Source organism: Carlito syrichta, unplaced genomic scaffold (assembly GCF_000164805.1).
Source record: "Carlito syrichta isolate Samal-C Ts95f unplaced genomic scaffold, Tarsius_syrichta-2.0.1 Scaffold313459, whole genome shotgun sequence".
Lineage (NCBI taxonomy): Eukaryota > Metazoa > Chordata > Mammalia > Primates > Tarsiidae > Carlito > Carlito syrichta.
The window spans coordinates 67,026-84,720 of NW_007257555.1; the positions used below are offsets into that span (position 1 = coordinate 67,026).

The 17,695-nt window shown below is 44.7% G+C and overlaps 1 protein-coding gene across 1 annotated transcript in view; it reads right to left on the bottom strand.

The window, feature by feature from the left end:
* LOC103273039 (astrotactin-2) overlaps positions 1 to 17,695 on the bottom strand; it is a 358,841-nt gene that overhangs the window by 54,525 nt on the left and 286,621 nt on the right. Inside the window, exons 9-11 of the mRNA XM_021718790.1 lie at positions 11,462 to 11,586; positions 7,309 to 7,413; positions 3,928 to 4,107 (exon numbers count right to left, since the gene is read on the bottom strand). Of these exons, the coding sequence (XP_021574465.1) occupies positions 3,928 to 4,107; positions 7,309 to 7,413; positions 11,462 to 11,586 (410 nt within the window). The remainder of the gene's footprint in view (positions 1 to 3,927; positions 4,108 to 7,308; positions 7,414 to 11,461; positions 11,587 to 17,695) is intronic.

Here is a 17,695-nt window from a genome sequence, read left to right on the forward strand (position 1 = left end):
CACTCTCTTGCTTTCTCTCTCACATACACACAGAATGAACAATTCCTTCACAAACACATATCCTTCGCCTTCCATAATCAGAACCTGGCACAAGGAGTGTAGAGAATAAGCACTTGGGAAATGTTTAGTAAACCCCCAAAATTAAGGAATGATAAATGTGACTTTATTTTCCTATGGAATGCACACTTAGCAGCATTTAGGGGAATGAGAGTAAAACCAACCTCTTGTGGGAAATATTTTAATCAGGCACATTTACCCCCATCTCCCTTGGCTTCCCAGAAAATTTCCAGTGGCTTCCCCAGATCATAATAGTGGCCGGAGTTCCATCACTGCTAAGCCTGGAAAGGCTGGGACACTTGTTTCTAGTATCTAGGGACACCAGATCTAGAAGAAAGCAAGCACTGGGCTCAGACTGGGATTCAGACACTTTATACTTCATTAACGAACTGTGCCCCTTTTTTTCCTCCATGTTTAGGTTCCCCTTCTGTAAAGGGGTAGGAGTACCTTGTCTTCTTTGCTTCATGGGTAGATGGAAGGATCAAAGGAAGTCCATAAGTAAACTGTGAGGGCTTTACAGATGTTCTTGGTTGTTATCCATGCCCTGTGTGGTCTATTTTCCCCAACCTATTCTACAAAGCTTGGCCCTTCCTGTCAATAAACCACTGCCTGAGACTTAGATTTCAGAGATTTCATAAATTATGAAGACTCCTAGAATCCTTCCATTCCCATCTTCCCCCAGAGTTAAAAAGACATTTGCAGGGATTGTCATCTTCTAGTAACCTACGTAGATCACAGGAAGAAATGAGGTTACACATTATCAAGGGACAGGTCCAGGACTAGGATCTTTGGCTTATACTCACAATTTTAGTTCTATTTCAAGTCATCATTTTTTTTTTTTTTTTTTTGAGTTGGAGTCTCACTCTGTTGCCCAGGCTGGAGTACAGTGGCATGCTCACGGCCACCACAGCCTCAACCTGCTGGGCTCAGGTGATCCTTCTGCCTCAGCCTTCCAAGTAGCTGGAAATACAGGCACGTGCTGCCACGCCCAGCTAATTTTTTTTTTTTTATTGTAGAGATGAGTTCTGACCAAGTTGCCTGGGTTGGTCTCTAACCCTTGGGCTCAGGTAATACTCTCACCTCAGCCTCCCAAAGTGCTGGGATTATAGGCGTGAGTCACTGCGCCTGGCCACAAGCCACCAGTTTTTATGTTCCTACTATGTGCCAGGCATTTTACTTGCATTTTTTAAGTTTATTATCCCCAAAGTCAAGACAGGGAATTATTATCTATCCCTCATTTAACATATAAGGAACCTGAGACTTAGAAGTTCCTTTACCCGAGGTTATCTGGCAGGTGAGTAGAAGGAGGAATCAGAATGTGAAATCACATCTATCCCACTTCAACACTGAATTATCTCTCCTCTTCTCATAAGCTCTGCCCTCCAAGTTATTAGTACCCAAGCCCAGATTCTTCCTGGCCTGGTTCCCAGTGTTTAGCAGATGTCAGTGACACATAACTGATGGCTGGGAAGTGAAGAAATGCCGGCTATCTATGAGTCCAAAGGGTTCTTTCATCTCTGCAGAGGCAAGTCCCCAGCTTCTCATCTCCCCACTCCCTAGAATCATTCCTAAATATAAAAAAATAAAACTGGAGTATTTGACCTATAATCTGGTTATTGCAGGTGGAGATAGAGAGGAAGAAATACATATAGAACAGTTGGCCTCAGTGCATCACCTGTGCTCTTCTTGGGAGCAAGTACAGATGGCAGAAGGGAGAAAAGTGCCCTTGCAGATTAGAAGTCCAGAGAGGAAAATATCAAGTTAACCTGGTAAGTTTGTGGCAAGCCAGGTCTTGAGGGGGGCCCAGATGCTGTTTCAGCATTCTTTCTGCCCCTCTTTTCCATCTTAGTTCTAACAGATTCCATGCATCAACTATATAAGGAGTGGGATTTTCTGCAATGAGAAAGTCAAGTCCGAGGCCTGAAGCCAGCCAAGAATGAAGATGGGGTGGGACTTAGCATCAGAGTGGCATCCCAGGCCCCAAATGTGGTATGGAGCAAATTAGTTCAGTGGCCACAGTGAGTGAAGGTTTTTATAAACATAACCTAATTGTATTACTTCAAAGTCCTGAAGCTTATTGCCCTGCTTAATGATGTGTCACATTATTTATAGGGTAGCACAATGAGACTTCTATTGATTTAATGCACTTCCTTAAAGGCTGTCATTGTCACAGCCATAAAACGGAGCTATTCCCAGACAACTCAATTATATCCCCAGTGCCCATAAACCATACCCTGTGCCCCCCACACAGTTGTACGCAGGAAGCAGGAAGGGGTAAGAGTGGGACTGAGGATGCAAAGCCCCAGGGGATGAAAGGGAAGGGTTCTGGAGATGGGACAGGCGTGGGGCCAGGGCTGCATCCAGTCAGAAATGTGTGGCTGCATGAGAAGCACTAGATGAGGGGTATAGAGCACCCCACTAGGTCTTGACCCTGCCACGTGGAGCTATGTGTACACTCCCTTCTTCCCCCTTGCCTAATTGTAGTGCTGAGCTCAATGGAATCTTCAAAGTCCCTTCCAGCTCCCACACTGTGGTTCTATAAATGATGGTTGATTCAGTTCCTGGAGATAGGGTGACTGAACTGTATGAAGAAGATGCAAGCACATTTTTAATATTACCCCTCACCCTTTCCATCAATTGAGAAACTTTCTTTTATAATTAATTGATAATAATAGTATTATATATAACAAGAAGCTCTTCAGTATAGAGAAGAAACATGGGCTTTTGCAGCCAGCCAGTCAGCAAACCCTGTGCTCTAGTTCTAACCCTGCTACTTATTAGTTGTGTGTGTTTGGGCATTTGGCTTGGCGATTCTTTTTTTTTTTTTTAAGTTAGAGTCTCACTCTATTGACCAGACTGGAGTGCAGAGGCACGCTCACAGCCACTCGACCTACTGGGCTCAGATGATCCTTCCACCTCAGCCTTCCAAGTAGCTGGAACAATAGGAACATGCCACCACGTCCGACTAATTTTTTATTTATTGTAGAGTTGAGGTCTCACCAAGTTTCCCAGGTTGGTCTTGAACCCGTGAGCTCAGGCAATCCTCTCACCTCAGCCTCCCAAAGTGCTAGGATTATAGGTGTTAGCCACCACACCTGGCTGGCTTGGTGTTTCTGAGATTCATTTTCCCATATGTGAAATGGGAGTATAAATACACTGAACTCTTAGTATGTGTACAATATTCTAACTTTCTCAAAATGCTGTTACATAAACTACTTCCCTTTAGTGTGGGAAGTAGACAAGAATAGCTCCTTAAGTGCCCGTTTCACAGGAAGAGAAAACTGAGGTAGGAAGGGAATAATCTTCCCAAGGTGAGTGGCAGAGACTGGTCTCCTCCATCTGGTCTGGAGAATTCCAATCCTGACAACAATTGAGATTCAGAGGGAAGTAAGTTCTGGTGACCCTCCTTGAGGATAAAAACCCCTCTATGGGACAGACTGGAAATGCTTCCTGTGGGCAAGAGGTGAGTTTTTTCAGAGGAGGGATAGCTTTTCTCCCAGAAAGCCTGAAAAGAAGAAGGTGTCAGGGAGACACCACTCACTGACCCCACCCTGATTCCTGGCAGTTATTTTTAGAAGATGAGGCAGGAAACAAAGAGCCTGCAGGAGAAGCCCAGAGTTCTGGGTCCAGAACACTAACTTGGGGCCTCAGAAAATGCCTGAACCAAAGAATCCTGCAAAATCATCATAAGGTCCTTCATTCTGCCCATGGCAACACTGAAGCCCAGAGAGAGACAGGGATGTGCTTAAGGCCACACATCTTCTACATGGCAGTGCGAGGATTTAGACCTAAGGCAGCTCAGCTGTCTTCCTAGTCACCTTCCCTCTACATCTGCCTGACTGCCACCTTCAGCAGGCACTCTGGGCTTACCTTTCTGATACTGGAGCCACAGCTGCTGCTGGACCTTCTTGCTGGGAAAGTGGATGATGCAGGTGAGCTCTGAGCCGTAGAGGGCCTCTGCGATGTAGTGGGAGCCATAGTGCTGGATGAAGGACAGCAGCTCCTCCCGACTGCTCTCCTTGGTCAAGATCTTGAGCACATTGGTGAATCCTGGGTAGAGGAGGAGCATGTGGAGATGATCAGACATGGGAGTCTGGTAGCTAGCAAGTTAGATAGTGGCAGGGGGATCTTTCCACCTGCATTTGGTGCCTTACCCATCACTGCTCTGGCAGTCTGGCGGCTGCACTGGTCCAAACATACACAGCATTCCCTCCCTCATACAGCAAATAATGCTCTCTCTGGTGGACACATCAGACACTACAACCAAGAAAGAATCTGCCAGAGAAGACGACGTAAATTCAGTGACCTAGACCATGGGGACTTGAAAGACACAATCAGGAAATCAAAGCTGATGTCTACTCTCCAAGCAACTAATGTGAACCAGGAAAACCGCTAGATGTTCCACCCCTGTATCTAACTTAACCTCAGCCAGAACACCGTAATAACCTCGACAAAAACAATCCCCACTGTGTAATGAGCAAGTCACAGCTGAGATACTACTATGAGTGACTTTCCTTGGTCCCCTAGCTAGAGGAGCTGGATTCAAGTTTATTTCTGCTCACCCTTTCCCTTGCACAAGCTAAACCAGGGCTTCCTGTCCAAGGCTGAAGTCCTGGGGTCACAATCCCCCAGGCTCAGCATGTATTCCATGTCCATGGATCTGATCCCTGCTTTAGCTTCCTGTAGCATTGCTTCTCTATCTCTGCTGTTCTGCCCTCTAACAGTGGTATATTCTTTCTCTCCAGATTGCTACAGATCCTTCTTGCTGTTCTATTTCCCTTACTCCTGTGCTAAGTCCTCAGCACCTAGCAGAGCAATAACTTAGTAACAACTGCTCCCCTCTCATCCTCAAGCAGGCACATGACCATGCTATTCTTCCAGGGGTGTTAATGCCTTCCCCAGTTCCTCACTGCTACTGAATAAAGCCTGGCCTTATCTGGGTGCTCAAGACTACAAGGCCATCTCTCAACAGCCACCCTCACCAGGCTTTAACTCCAGCCAAATTAGCTTTCTTTTTTTGTTTTTTTTTGAGTTGGAGTCTCACTCTGTCACTCAGACTGGAGTGCAGTATCCGCTCCCGGCCACTGCAGCCTCGACCTGCTGGGCTCTAGTGGTCCTTCTGCCTCAGGCTTCCAAGTAGCTGGAACTACAGGTGCATGCTACCAGGCCCAGCTAATTTTTGATTTTTTGTAGAGATGAGGTCTTGCCAAGTTGCCCAGGCAGGTCTCGAACCTGTGGGCTCAGGCAATCCACTCACCTTGGCCTCCCAAAGCACTGGGATTACAGGCTGAGGCAACGAGTCCGGCCAAATTAGCTTTCTTATTTGTCCTGAACATGACCTGGGATCTATATTATCCTTTATTCACTTGTATCCTCACTAACCTACCCTACACACACATACACACATACATACACACACACACACACACACACACACACACACCCTGGAAATGGCCTCCCTATGTTCTCCCTAAGTCACACCCGTGCTTCAAGGCCCCTGGAAGTCACCTCTCCTCCAAGAAGCCTTTCCCACCATCATGGCCAGTAGCACCTACTCTCTGCACCTTCAGTGCACTGCCTTGAAGACAAAAGGTCTGTTTTATTTGTCTCTGAATCTATACATGCATACTCCCCACATGTACATCCCAACCGGGCACATGGCCCAGTTCCAGGGGCACAGCAAACACACCGCCCACAATTATTATAAAAACTGTCAATCCCATGCCACATCAAAGTAAAATGTAAAAGAGCAACCTTCTCTCCAGCATTAAAAATGAGCTCCGATTTGCCAACGTTTGATTTACAAAGGGGTTTTCCAGAGCATCATTATTGATTAATTAAAGCAGATATACCTTTGTAGTTCTAATAAGAACATCACAGTCTTATTCACAAGTTCATTGTGAGGGGGTGGTGAAAAAAACGGAAATAGGGCTCAAAAAATGGGTGTTTGATGAAAACACCCCCTCTCCATCAACGTGTTAACTCATGCAACTGGGCAATTAATACAGTAGTGTTAAAAATGAGCTGGGTTTTGCTAAGTAATAAATAACAATGCCTTGGGGATGCCCTATGACTCCTATCCAGGCAGACAAACTGCAATCAAATCTCTGCTCTGCTCCCTATTCTGCCACTTACTAGCTGTGTGACCTTAGGCATGTTACATAACCTCTCTGACTCTCAGTTTCCTTATTTGAAGAAAAAGGGATTAAACAATGCCTTCCCCACAGTTCTGTTCCAAGTCACAAGATATGAAACCTTATAAGGTACTTGGCAGATGTCAGCCATAATTATTATTTGTACTTCCCACAGGGTGAAGTCTTCCAATTTCCAGGCTATAAGAGCTCCATTTTGCAGACAAACAAAGCAATATTGAAAAAGAAAAGACAAGAAAAGCATTCATGGATAATTTGGGGACATTGAGACAGTAAACCAGTGACTGCATTATGAGTAAGAACAAGGGTAGGAAATCATAGTCCAGGTCTCATCTTTCCAGATTCCTTCTTTCATTGCTTATTTTTAGGTTTTCATTTTTAGTATTTCCCCAGCATACATGAGCACCATGTGCTGAATCTTTGCTAGTTTCTGGGAATACTAGAATAAGTAAAACCCAAGCCCTGCCGGCAGTCCTCAGGTCAGTTGGGGAGACAGACAAGATTCAGATGAGAATCAAGTGCTTATTAGTGCTTTGATACAAATATTTAAGCACAGGGAATTTCTTGAGTTGTTCTGGGAGAATGGAGAATGGGAGGCATCAGAGTACTACAGTCTATGTTCTTAAGGCAAGGAGATCTAGGCAGAGGGAACAGTATATGCAAAATCAGAGGAATGAAAGAACAGGTTCCATTTTGAGCACTACAAATTGTCCCCATCTGCTGGAGCTTAGGGTTCATGTGGGTAAACTGTGGGTGATGTGTGTTGGGGGATGGACAGTGAGAGTTCTATATTATTGATATATAGGAGATGGGCAGGAAAATAATTTAGCCAGGAGAGGAAGAGGAATTGGTACCTGAACAGAATTTACAACTCACAAGCTTGAAATACTCCAAGAACATAAATGCTACTTAGACTATTGTTTATCCCCACTCTCCTATTCATTCTTCCACACCCTGCTCAGAGGCTTCCAGAGGCTTCTTCTTGAGGGCAGAGGGGGTGCAGCCTCGTTTCCTCAATCTCCCCAGTGCCAGTATAGGCCCTGGGACCCCCCACGAACTTGGGAACCAGGCCCTTGGCTGCTCCAGAAGTGATCCTCACCTGCTGAGAGGGTGATAGTGCTGAGCTTCACACGGTAGAGGTTGCTCCGGACCCTCCACTGCTGTACCATGGGGTAGCCCATGGCCTCGTCATACCTGATATCTCCTGTGAGAGGAAATAAGATGGTCATGTGAGCCCAGAATCTGGATACGTCATACCACAATGCTTACTCTGCTGGTCTTGGCTCAGGTAATCGCTAACTCTTAGAAGTGCACGCTTTCATTCATTTGACAATTTTATCTGAACCTCATCTCCCGTCTTCTTCCTGGCCTCTGATCTCACCCCCCTCCCTCTCTACTTTTTCTCTCTGCTCAACAGCTTGAAAGGCCCCTTTATCTTACAAGCAAGAGCAACCTTAGGTCAGATCTATGTCCCACCTAACCCTCTTGGTAACTTGCTACCAAACACTAGACATCTCCACACCTCAATTTTCCCATCTGACACCACAGCTATCTCTGATGATCTCATTTCATAGGCATATTGTGAGACTCAAGCAAGGAAGCCCTTTGTTAACCTAGAAATGCTGTACATGTAGACCAGGGGCCAGCAAACCGGCTGATTTGTTACATCTTGTCTATAGCTGCTTTTGCATTAGATTGCAGAGTTGAGCAGTTGCAACAGACACTACTTGCAAAGACTAACATTTATTATCTTTTCCTTTATGTTTGCTGACCCCTGTGTAGACCATGTTTCTTAACATGGATAGTCATAAGCATTAAATAAAATACACGTATACATAAACATTTCCCATTTCAAGTGAAACTGAGCAACAGTGGCCAAATAAAGCTAATCTGTAGAATTTCTCAACACTTTGAAGAGATTAATATCTTTTTTTTTTTTTTTTTTTTGGGTCAGGGTCTCACTCTGTTGCCCAGACTAGAGTGCAGTGGCATAATCACAGCTCACTGCAGCCTTAACCTCGTAGGCTCAGGTGATACTTCCATCTCAGCCTTCCACACATGGCTAATTTTTTATTTTTTGGTAGAGACAATGGCTAGGCACAAGCAATCCTCTTGCCTCAGCCTCTCGAAATGCTGGGATTGCAGGTGTGATCTACTGCGTCTGGCTAATATGCAGTTTAAGACTCCAGGAACATAGTGTGCTTTGACCATGGAACCCTTTCTATACAGAGGTACAATGGAACTCGTATCTCATAAAATGCATTTCAAGAAATGCAAGTATAAACAAACAAACAAAAAAACCCACACATGACAAAACATTAGCAAGTGGTTAACTTTGTAAGTGTATGAAAAATTCTTGTTTCTGATTTATATGTATCTCCATTTTCTAAATGTTCTACCCTAAACTTTGTAAACTCTATTCTTTATAATCAGGAAAAAATACATAAAAAAGATGCTAGTCACATCAGCAGTTATTATTACTGTTGCTATGTATCTGTGCTTTCTTTTGCCTTTGCAAATGGCAGGCATATTTCCCATCCTTTTCTCTTGTCCCCTGGTGAGTAGGCACTTAAAGAGATATTTGATACCAAGATTAAAATGAGAATCTCATTGGAACAAATGATTTCTTTCTGGACATTACTGCTGTATTAAAGCTGTCCATTACTGTCAACATTTTTTTTTTCCTCCTTAGCCTTTTCAGGAGTAAAATAATTTTTCAGAGGTTTTCATTTCAAGGTAAAATATTCATGATCCCCAAAGATATGTCCACTGGAGCAAGGTTGTTTTGTTATAAATTTGTCCTCTCTGTTTATCTGCCCTGCCTCTCCTGTCCTTCCTTTGCAGAGGCTGGGGAGAATAGGAGATATAGTAGAGGAAAGAAAGGGAGGGTCATGTCTCTGACTTAGGGCAGAGAAAATTCTCCGCACAAGAAGACTCAGTCATGGGGCTCAGACAGCCTCTGCCTCTTCCATCGCTGCTCATCCATGTTCAAAGCAGGCTTGGTGCGGGTGTCTGCAACCAAGGCCCATCTCCAACAGAGGGAGCAGGACATTTTGATGCAGGCTGTTGAGGCGGCTCTCTCATTTGGTGGCATGATGTCACAAAGGAAAAAAGAAATACTTCTGATTATCAGGTAATTTATACATTCATCTCCTTTACCCCTCCCCTTGTCCCTGGGCTATTCCATAAGTGGCCATTACTCTGTTCTTCACTAATCCTATTTGCTCCTTCCTAGATTCAAGCCTGAAATAGAATCTTCTCTCCTGGAATGCCAGCCCCCTGAGGCTGAGTCTGTATTCCCACATATACAGAGCCTAGAACAGAGCCTGCCTGACACATAGTGGTCTCTCAATAAATACCTACTAACTGACTGGCTCACTCACACTCCATTCCTGATCATAAACCCATCCCTGGGCTCCTCTAACCCTGACTCCCATCCAGCCCTACTATTCCCAGAATGAAGGTCTGGAATGGGGTGAGAAATTTGTTCTGGTAATTAAAAAAAAAGAACCAATAAACTCTTGAACTGTAACCATTCCTTTATCAGGAAACATCCAAAGAACGCCAAGTCAAAATAAATAATCATATCAATCTGTACCACCAACAGAGATCCATAGTGTCCCATTTTAATCTACATTTCTATTTCTCACCATCAGCCTGAAAAATAATTGTTATACCCCATTTTACAGAGGGAGGAACTAAGGCTCAGAGAGGGAAACTGTCCTAGGACATAAAAGGATCAGTGACAGTTTCAGGGGCCTTTCCACTAGAACACAGCACCTCCCCACGGACCACAAAAATGTCTGTTTTAGGAAGTGGTGACCTCCCCAACACTCAGAGTATCCAAAGAGCAACAATTACTCACAAGGGATATTGTAGACCTGATTTCTCATTAGTTAGGAGGTCTGGACTAGATGCCTTTGAACAAGAAATTCTATTATCTTATGGAAACAAAAATTAAGGCATATATATTTCTGGACACAATTTCCAAGACATCTTTTACATCTATGATCTCATTTGATCTATATCTAGGACCCTCTTTGAAGCAGGACAGGTCAGGAGGGTGACGTAAGACAGTGGATACAGCATCAGCTTTGGAGTCAAGGCCGGCTATGCTTAAATCCTGATGTGACAATGGACTAGTCACATGGCCCTGGAGGAGTTCACACCCTTCGCAATAGCACCCTTGCAGGGTTACGTGGGTGGGTTAACACATCAACAGTGCTTGGCCCCCAGGAGGCCCTCAGCCCATGTGGGTTTTCTCCTCCATTTATCCCATTTTACAGGAGAGGTTTGTGGAGCTTAGGTGACTTGCCCAAGGTCTCCCAGAGCTTGAAAGTGATAGAACTGAGATTTAAACCTAAGTCTGTCACTTTGCAGGGTTTTCCCTGGAGCAATTATTTTCTCAGTGAGAGAGTTTGATCATCCATCAGGGTGGTCATTCTCCCTGGGCAATGGATGACACACACAACTCCTGTATCACAAAGGCAAAGTTGGGACTCTTACATCTCAAAAAATTTCTCAAGGAAAGGGAAGAAGAGGAAAGAGGGGAATAAAAGGAGGAGTAGAAGGGCATCCCGGGTAGGACAGAAAATATGGAGTCTCAGGAAAGCCTGCAAAAGACAACTTCCCAGTAGGGAGAGAGAATGGTTGCAGGGGCAGAAGTTGCTGCAGAAGGGAATGAAAGGGCAAAAGACTTGATGCTATGGCACTCAGTTTCTAGTCCTGGCAGATATGCTATGTGACCTTGGGCTGGTCCCTTCACCTCTCTGAGTCCTAGATTCCTTATCTATAAAATGGGGAACATAATACCCACCCGATGGATGGCTCAGTGCCCATGTAAAAAAAAACAAAAACAAGCTATGTAACTCAAGTGCTTTCAAACGGGAGAGACTTTTGCTTGGTGAATTCACTGATATTACTTTAGAATCACCTTAAAGCGAACCAAAAAACCAAAATACTGAAAGTGGAAAAAATATCAGATTTGTCAATGAAAGTAAAAAATGTTTTGAGACTCAGGCACAGAGGCGAAAACTCTTTTCTCAGTGAGGTGCCTCTCCTTGAAGAGCCTGGGGTATCAGTGGCACAGTCCCTAGGAGGAGCCCCAACAGTGGCAAGTCCCTTTCCTATCCCATCCCTTGTGAAAGAGGAGGTCTAGTTAGCCCAGCTTGGATCTGCTGAGGACCAATATGCATCTGGAGACTAAATGAGTGGTCAGGAAACCTGGAGAGGGTCCGACACGTGTGTCTTACCAGTGAGCAGTTGGAGGTCCGGGAGGGGCTCAGATAGGACCCCCCGGCACTGCTCCTCCACCGGCAGTGGGATCACCAACAGCCCGTCGGCCAACTGGGGAAAGTCCTTGATGAAGTTGTTCTCCCTGTGGAGAGGAGCAGAGAGACTGCCAGATTGAGGAAGTGGAGGCTGCTGGGTGCTGCAGAGCAAAAAGGCAGGAGGCTATAGTCAGAATAGAGACTCCTGGGTGGGTGGCTTTGCTGTTATGCCTCTGGCTTCCTGAATCCCAGCCCTGAGAACATGGTGCTCGGTACAGGCTCCTGAATCAGGCAGGCTGGGGTTCAAATTTTGGCCCCATTGCTTTCTGGCTGTATGATCTCAGGCAAGCTACTGTTCCTCTCAGAACCTCAGTTTCCTTGTCTATAAAGTGAGATTTGGATCTCAGGGCTGTTGTAAACACTTAATGGGATAAAGCTGCCAATTGTTTAAGATGCTCTCTGATGCTCTATAAACGGTATATTTGGCTGCTAAATGTCCCCTTGCATAAGCAATGACAATGTTGAACCAGGATGTGAGAGAACTGAGAATAGTGTGGAGTGTTTGAAGAACAAGGGGGCAAGATTAAGCAGGAAAAAAAGACTTGGAAAAATGATGTTTGTTTAAGTGGAAGAGCCCGAAGAGTTTTTTTTGGTTTTTTTTTGGCTCAAGCTCCTCCTTTTACAGATAGGAAAACTGAGGCATTGAGAAGGGGAGTGACTTGCTCAATGACAACCAAGGGATTAGACTCAAATCCATGTCTCCTGTCTCCCAGGCTAGTGTTCTCTTCCCTGCCCCAATTTCTTTTTCTTTTTCTTTTTTTTCTTTGAGTCGGAGTCTCACTCTGTTGCCCCAGACTGGAGTGCAGTGGCGTACTCATGGCCACTACATCCTCAAACTTCTGTGCTCAGGCAATCCTTTCACCTCAACCTTCCAAGTAACTGGAACTACAGGCACACACCATCATGCCCAGCTAATTTTTCTTGATTTATTGTAGACATGAATTCTTGTCAAGTTGCCCAGGCTGGTGTCGAACCCATAGGCTCAGGCAATCTTCTCACCTTGGCCTCCCAAAGTGCTGTGATTATAGGTATGAGCCACCACACCTGGCCCTGCCCCAATTTCTTTAGGTACTTTGTCCCTTCCTTATAGGGTAATTCCAGGGAACAGAAGACAGATCCCCGGAAGACCTTAAAAAAATCAAGCGCTTTTGTCTCAAAAAAGGGAATTTTGAGAAGAGGGTAATGATAGTGTAGCACAAGGAAGCAGGTTTCATTCTTTTAGATAACAGATCTCCAAGACAGGTGGTGAGCTCCCTGTTGCTGGGATGGTGCAAGCAGGAAACTTGATAACCAGTTGGCTTGGATGGTATCAAGGACATTTCTGTGTTAAATACGACTTTTGAGGTCCTTTTGTATTCAGAGATCCTCAGAGTTGAAGACACTAATTACAATCTGGAGAGGAGGAGGAGAGGGAGGAGGGCAGTGAGGAGAAGAACAAAGGGAGGAGGATGTTTATTACTTCATTTTGCCACCTGGAATGGTCAACCTTGAAATAAAGATTGGAAAGGCAAAAACAAAAATATGTGATGCCAAAGCAATGCCTTTGAAGCCTGGATCTTAGGCAGTTCAAAAGAAAGCAGCTGTGAAAGTGTCGGGTGGCCCAGGTCACCTTCCTGTCTGCTCTACGTCTCTGCACCCCACCCCAGACACCTTTGAAGCTCATCATCGATTCATTCATTTAGTGAACATCTTCATTTCTGAGTCCGAAAGATGTGATATTATCACCATCTTTAACATCACCAGTATCACCACCATCATCATCATTGTCCTCTCTATTACTTACTGAATCCTTATAATTTACTAGCATCTAGTTAAGCACTTTGCAGATATTTCTACCATTTAATCTTCACAGCAACCCCACAAGATAGATATTATTATCTTTAAATTGCAGATGTGATTCAGGGTAAACACATGGTGGGGTTGAAATTTATACCTAGGTCTGGCTCAGCCTGGAACTGTCTGCCCTAGCATGCGCATGCATAATTGTGAGTTTCTAGGTCCACATTTTCCATTTAAGCATACTGTTGTGTGTGTGGGGGTGTCATATCTGTCTGTGGAGTCATACTCGTTTATGTTTTTATATGCATGGGATCACAGGTTCTACCTAGGTAGGGAGTCTTGGGTTTGTCTGCAAACCTGGGAGTGGGGAATGGGATGTGACTAGAAAAAGACAGTCTTCAGTCAATGAAAATGCCACCATGTAGCCTGGACTTAAGCACTAGCCAGGGCTTGACAGACTAAGTGTCCTTATGCTTCCTTTATGAGGTAACCTCTGGTGATTACGAGAAGGGATAAAAAAAAAAAACAACCCAAAATTATCTTTTGAAGGGCAGGTCCCTTGTAGCACAGGCTTCCCTCACTAGGTAACTGTTCTAGGAACCTATTGGCATCAGTATACCATCTAGTGTTGTTGTGAGAGGCTGCATGTGGCATCAGTGAATTTTTGTTGGAGATTCTTTCAGTGTGCTTGGCCATTTCATGATAGGTGATTTACAAACATAGCTGGCCATACCACTCAAAGTGCTCAGCAGTTTTTGACCCAAAATGGCGTGACCCCTGTGCCCCACTCTACCTATTCACCTGATCTCCCCCTGAGTGACTTTTTTTTGTTTCCTCAGATGAAAAAAGTCCTCAAAGGGAAAAACATGTCAATCAGTATGTAGCATCAAACAACGAGTACTTTGAAGATGACCGAAGTTTAAACATGTAAAAATAAATACACATTTTTTTATAAATAAATTCCAGGGGTTTTTTGTGTGTCCCGCCCCGCTTACATACCTTCTCTAAAAGTAGTAGCAGGATGTGAGAGTAGTCCATGCCCTATTCAGTAAACTAGCATATGCTGATCATGAACTTGGGAAAGAGCCCTATGCTGGGTGCTAAGGACACAGAGCTAAATTGGATCTTCCCAGCCAGGTGGGGAAAATACAAATTGACCACGTAGAACAATCTGTGGGGTCTGCTATTAGCAATTGTGGGTAGGAGATGCTAAGGGTGAGTTCTGCCCATACCACATCCTAGTTGTGTGATGTGAAGAAAACCACTCCAATATCAATGTTCTCATCTATAATTTTGGGCTCATGACAGCTACTCAGCCTGCCTTAGTGCAGTAGCAATAATAACAATAGGCTTTTATTGGGCACCAGCTATGTACCAGGCGCAGTTGCAAATACTTTGCACTTAGTTCTCATACAACCCTATGACATAAGGTGCCATTACAATTCCTGGTTTAGAGACTGAAAAGCTGATGCATAAAGAAGTTATGTAACTACTCAAGGCCACAAGTCTGGGAAGTAGGAGATCTGAGGTGACCTGGCTCTACATTTGTCATCACTGCTCGGGTGCAGGGTGCTGAAGGCCCTACCTATGACAGACACAGAACTGAGACAGACAGGCTGCAGCCAAGAGAAGCAGCCTACCACTGATTATAGCCTTGGTGGCACATCACAGGCTCTGTTCTCCACATGACCTTACCAAGCTTCACACCAACACCACGAGATGGGCACCATCACACTTCCCATTTAACCAACATGGAGATGGAGTTTCCAGGGCTTACCTACTGAGTGCATTTGGGAAACAAGATCTGAAAGCAAATCTATCTTTTCACTGTACCACCCGGGGGCGTCTCCATTTCAAATCTATGGAAATGTTTTTTATAATTGCAGAGGAAGAAAGTTAGAGCCACTTGCTCTACCCCCACGTACCTCTTCTCCAATCCCTCTGCCTTCTCATCAAGTAATCTTATTATCTCTGTAGGGAAATCTAGCCCCACAGAGATGACAGGAGGCTGTATGGTAGGCAACACCGCAGGAGGCAGGGCCTTGGCTCCGGATGTCCCCTCTTATTGGAGGGAGCTTCTAGGAAGCAGAGAGGGACCTGAGGAAGTGCATGAGAAGGAGTGAAAAGATGGATGGGGCGGGGGGAGTTGGCCTGCCAGGGTGGAAGGCTGGGAAGCAGGGAGGCAGGCTGGAGAGGATGAAGCTCTGAATGACAAGACAGCAACTCATGGTCTCTCGGGTCCAGGGTCCCTTCGCGGCTGCCCGGGCAACAGCCATGAGTCCTGCAAGGCCTCTGCCGGCAGAGGGCGCCCAGGGCCTTCGCATCAATCATCTCTTTCGGGAGGCAAAACAAAGATGAGAATAGCAGCCGCAGGGAAATTTCCGACAGGGCTGAAAACCTCAGAGGGAAGCCCAGACCGCAGTTTCAGAATCCTCGCACCTGGGAAAGCTGACCAGGAAGCTGACAGGGTGCCAGATTAAACGCAGGTAGTCAGAAACCAATTCAGATTCTCAGAGCTTGTGTGTGAGTGTGAGTGTGAGTGTGTGTGTGTGTGTGTGTGTGTGTGTGTTTCTGTAGTAAAGACTACCAGGTGACTGACTAATCCTAATAATAGGAAGATAGGAAGAATGAGTAATACTTATTGATTGATCACATCTGTTTCTCATCCACTATGGTGTAGTTTGTGTGCCACAGTGTGTGTGTGTGTGTGTGTGTGTGTGTGTGTGTGTATGTAATAAAAACTAGGTGACTAAGCCAGGTGTGTTGGCTCACACCTGAAATCCCAGAAACTTTGGGAGGCCAAGGTGGGAGGATTCCTGGAATCTAGGAGTTTGAGACCAGCCTGGGTAACATAATGAGACCTTGCCTCTACAAAACAACAACAGCAAAAACTAGGTGACTAACGCTAATAATAGAAAGAATGATGAGATTTATTTATTGTATTTGTTGATCACCTATGTTTCAGTTAGTGCATCTAAATACACGTCTGTGTGTCTGTATGTGTATGCCATTTTAGCTTCACAAGAACTCTATGAGACAACTATTATCATTATTCCCACTTTACAGATGAAGAAACAGATGGTCAAGGTCAAGGAATTTTTCCAACCATGGTCCACAGTTAGGAAGTGGCAGTGGCCAAGAACACATTCTAACCAACCTAGGTCCTAGCTTAGTGCCTGGCTCTCAGTAAGCACATGCTTGATGGATCAATCCAAAGCATGTGCTCTTGATCACTGGGATAGCTCAACTATTCAGAGATGAGATCAGGCAGGTCTGTTGTTCACCCCCTTAATAGAGGGTGCTTTTGTGTGCACAGATTTGGCTGTGTGTGTGTGTGTGTGTGTGTGTGTGTGTGTGTGTGTATGTATGTGTATGTGAGCGTATGTAAGTGAACATTGTGTTTCAAATAGCAGTAGGGCTACTCTGTTTAGACAAACATCTCTCAAGAGATTTCTATAAAAATAGTTCAATCTCAGTTGGCATTCTAAGGAAACAAGTTATCAAAATTTTTAAATAGTAGATCCTAGGCCCTGGGGACTCTGGGAATGAGAGTTATCGTTCCTTTCACAAACACTTATCAGGGGTCTCTCTTGTTTCACAGACTGGGGCACTAGGGATACAGAAGTGGAAAATCAGAGGCAATATCTCCCTTAGTGAAAACCAGGAGAGAACCCAAATGCTGTGTGATTAAGGTCTTCCCTAGCCCCTACCCACTTCTACTGCCTCATTTTTTAAGCCACTGCCCCCTAGAAGACTATTCTCCCACTGCACTGACTGTCCTTAAGTTCCTCTAGGGCATATAGGATCCCATTTAAGATCTGCCCTCTCTCTGGAAAGTTCTCCCCCTGCCCCCACACAGGCAACTTCTACTTATCACCCAGACTACACCCTGTTTCACTGCCTTTGAGAAATCTTCTCAGAATCAGTTCTTCTGTTACACACTCTTACAATATCTTGTTCTTTTCTCCCCTGAAGGGCTTCATGGTCTCTAACCAATGGGATGCCTTCTTAGACACCTGTCTTTCCCACTAGACTGTGAATTCCCTGTGTGCCCAAACTATGCCTATCCAATGCACTGCTGCCTTCTCAGGGCCAAATTGCCATAACTGAGTAAAACTGAGTAAAAAATGGGGGCACCATGAGCATTTATTGAAGCAATGAAGGAATGAAACTCAGAGACATGATAATGTGTGCATGACCTACATCTTTTGATGACTCCCTTTCTGATGTTTTTGCCATAGGGTCCCCAAATCCCTAAGGATCTCAAGGGTATGGGGATTTGAATTTAAAATTCCAGCTCTTCCACAAGAAGCTTCAAAACCCAACTTTATTTCCCTAACTTTCTTTTTTTTTTTTTTTTTTTAATAATTAATCAGT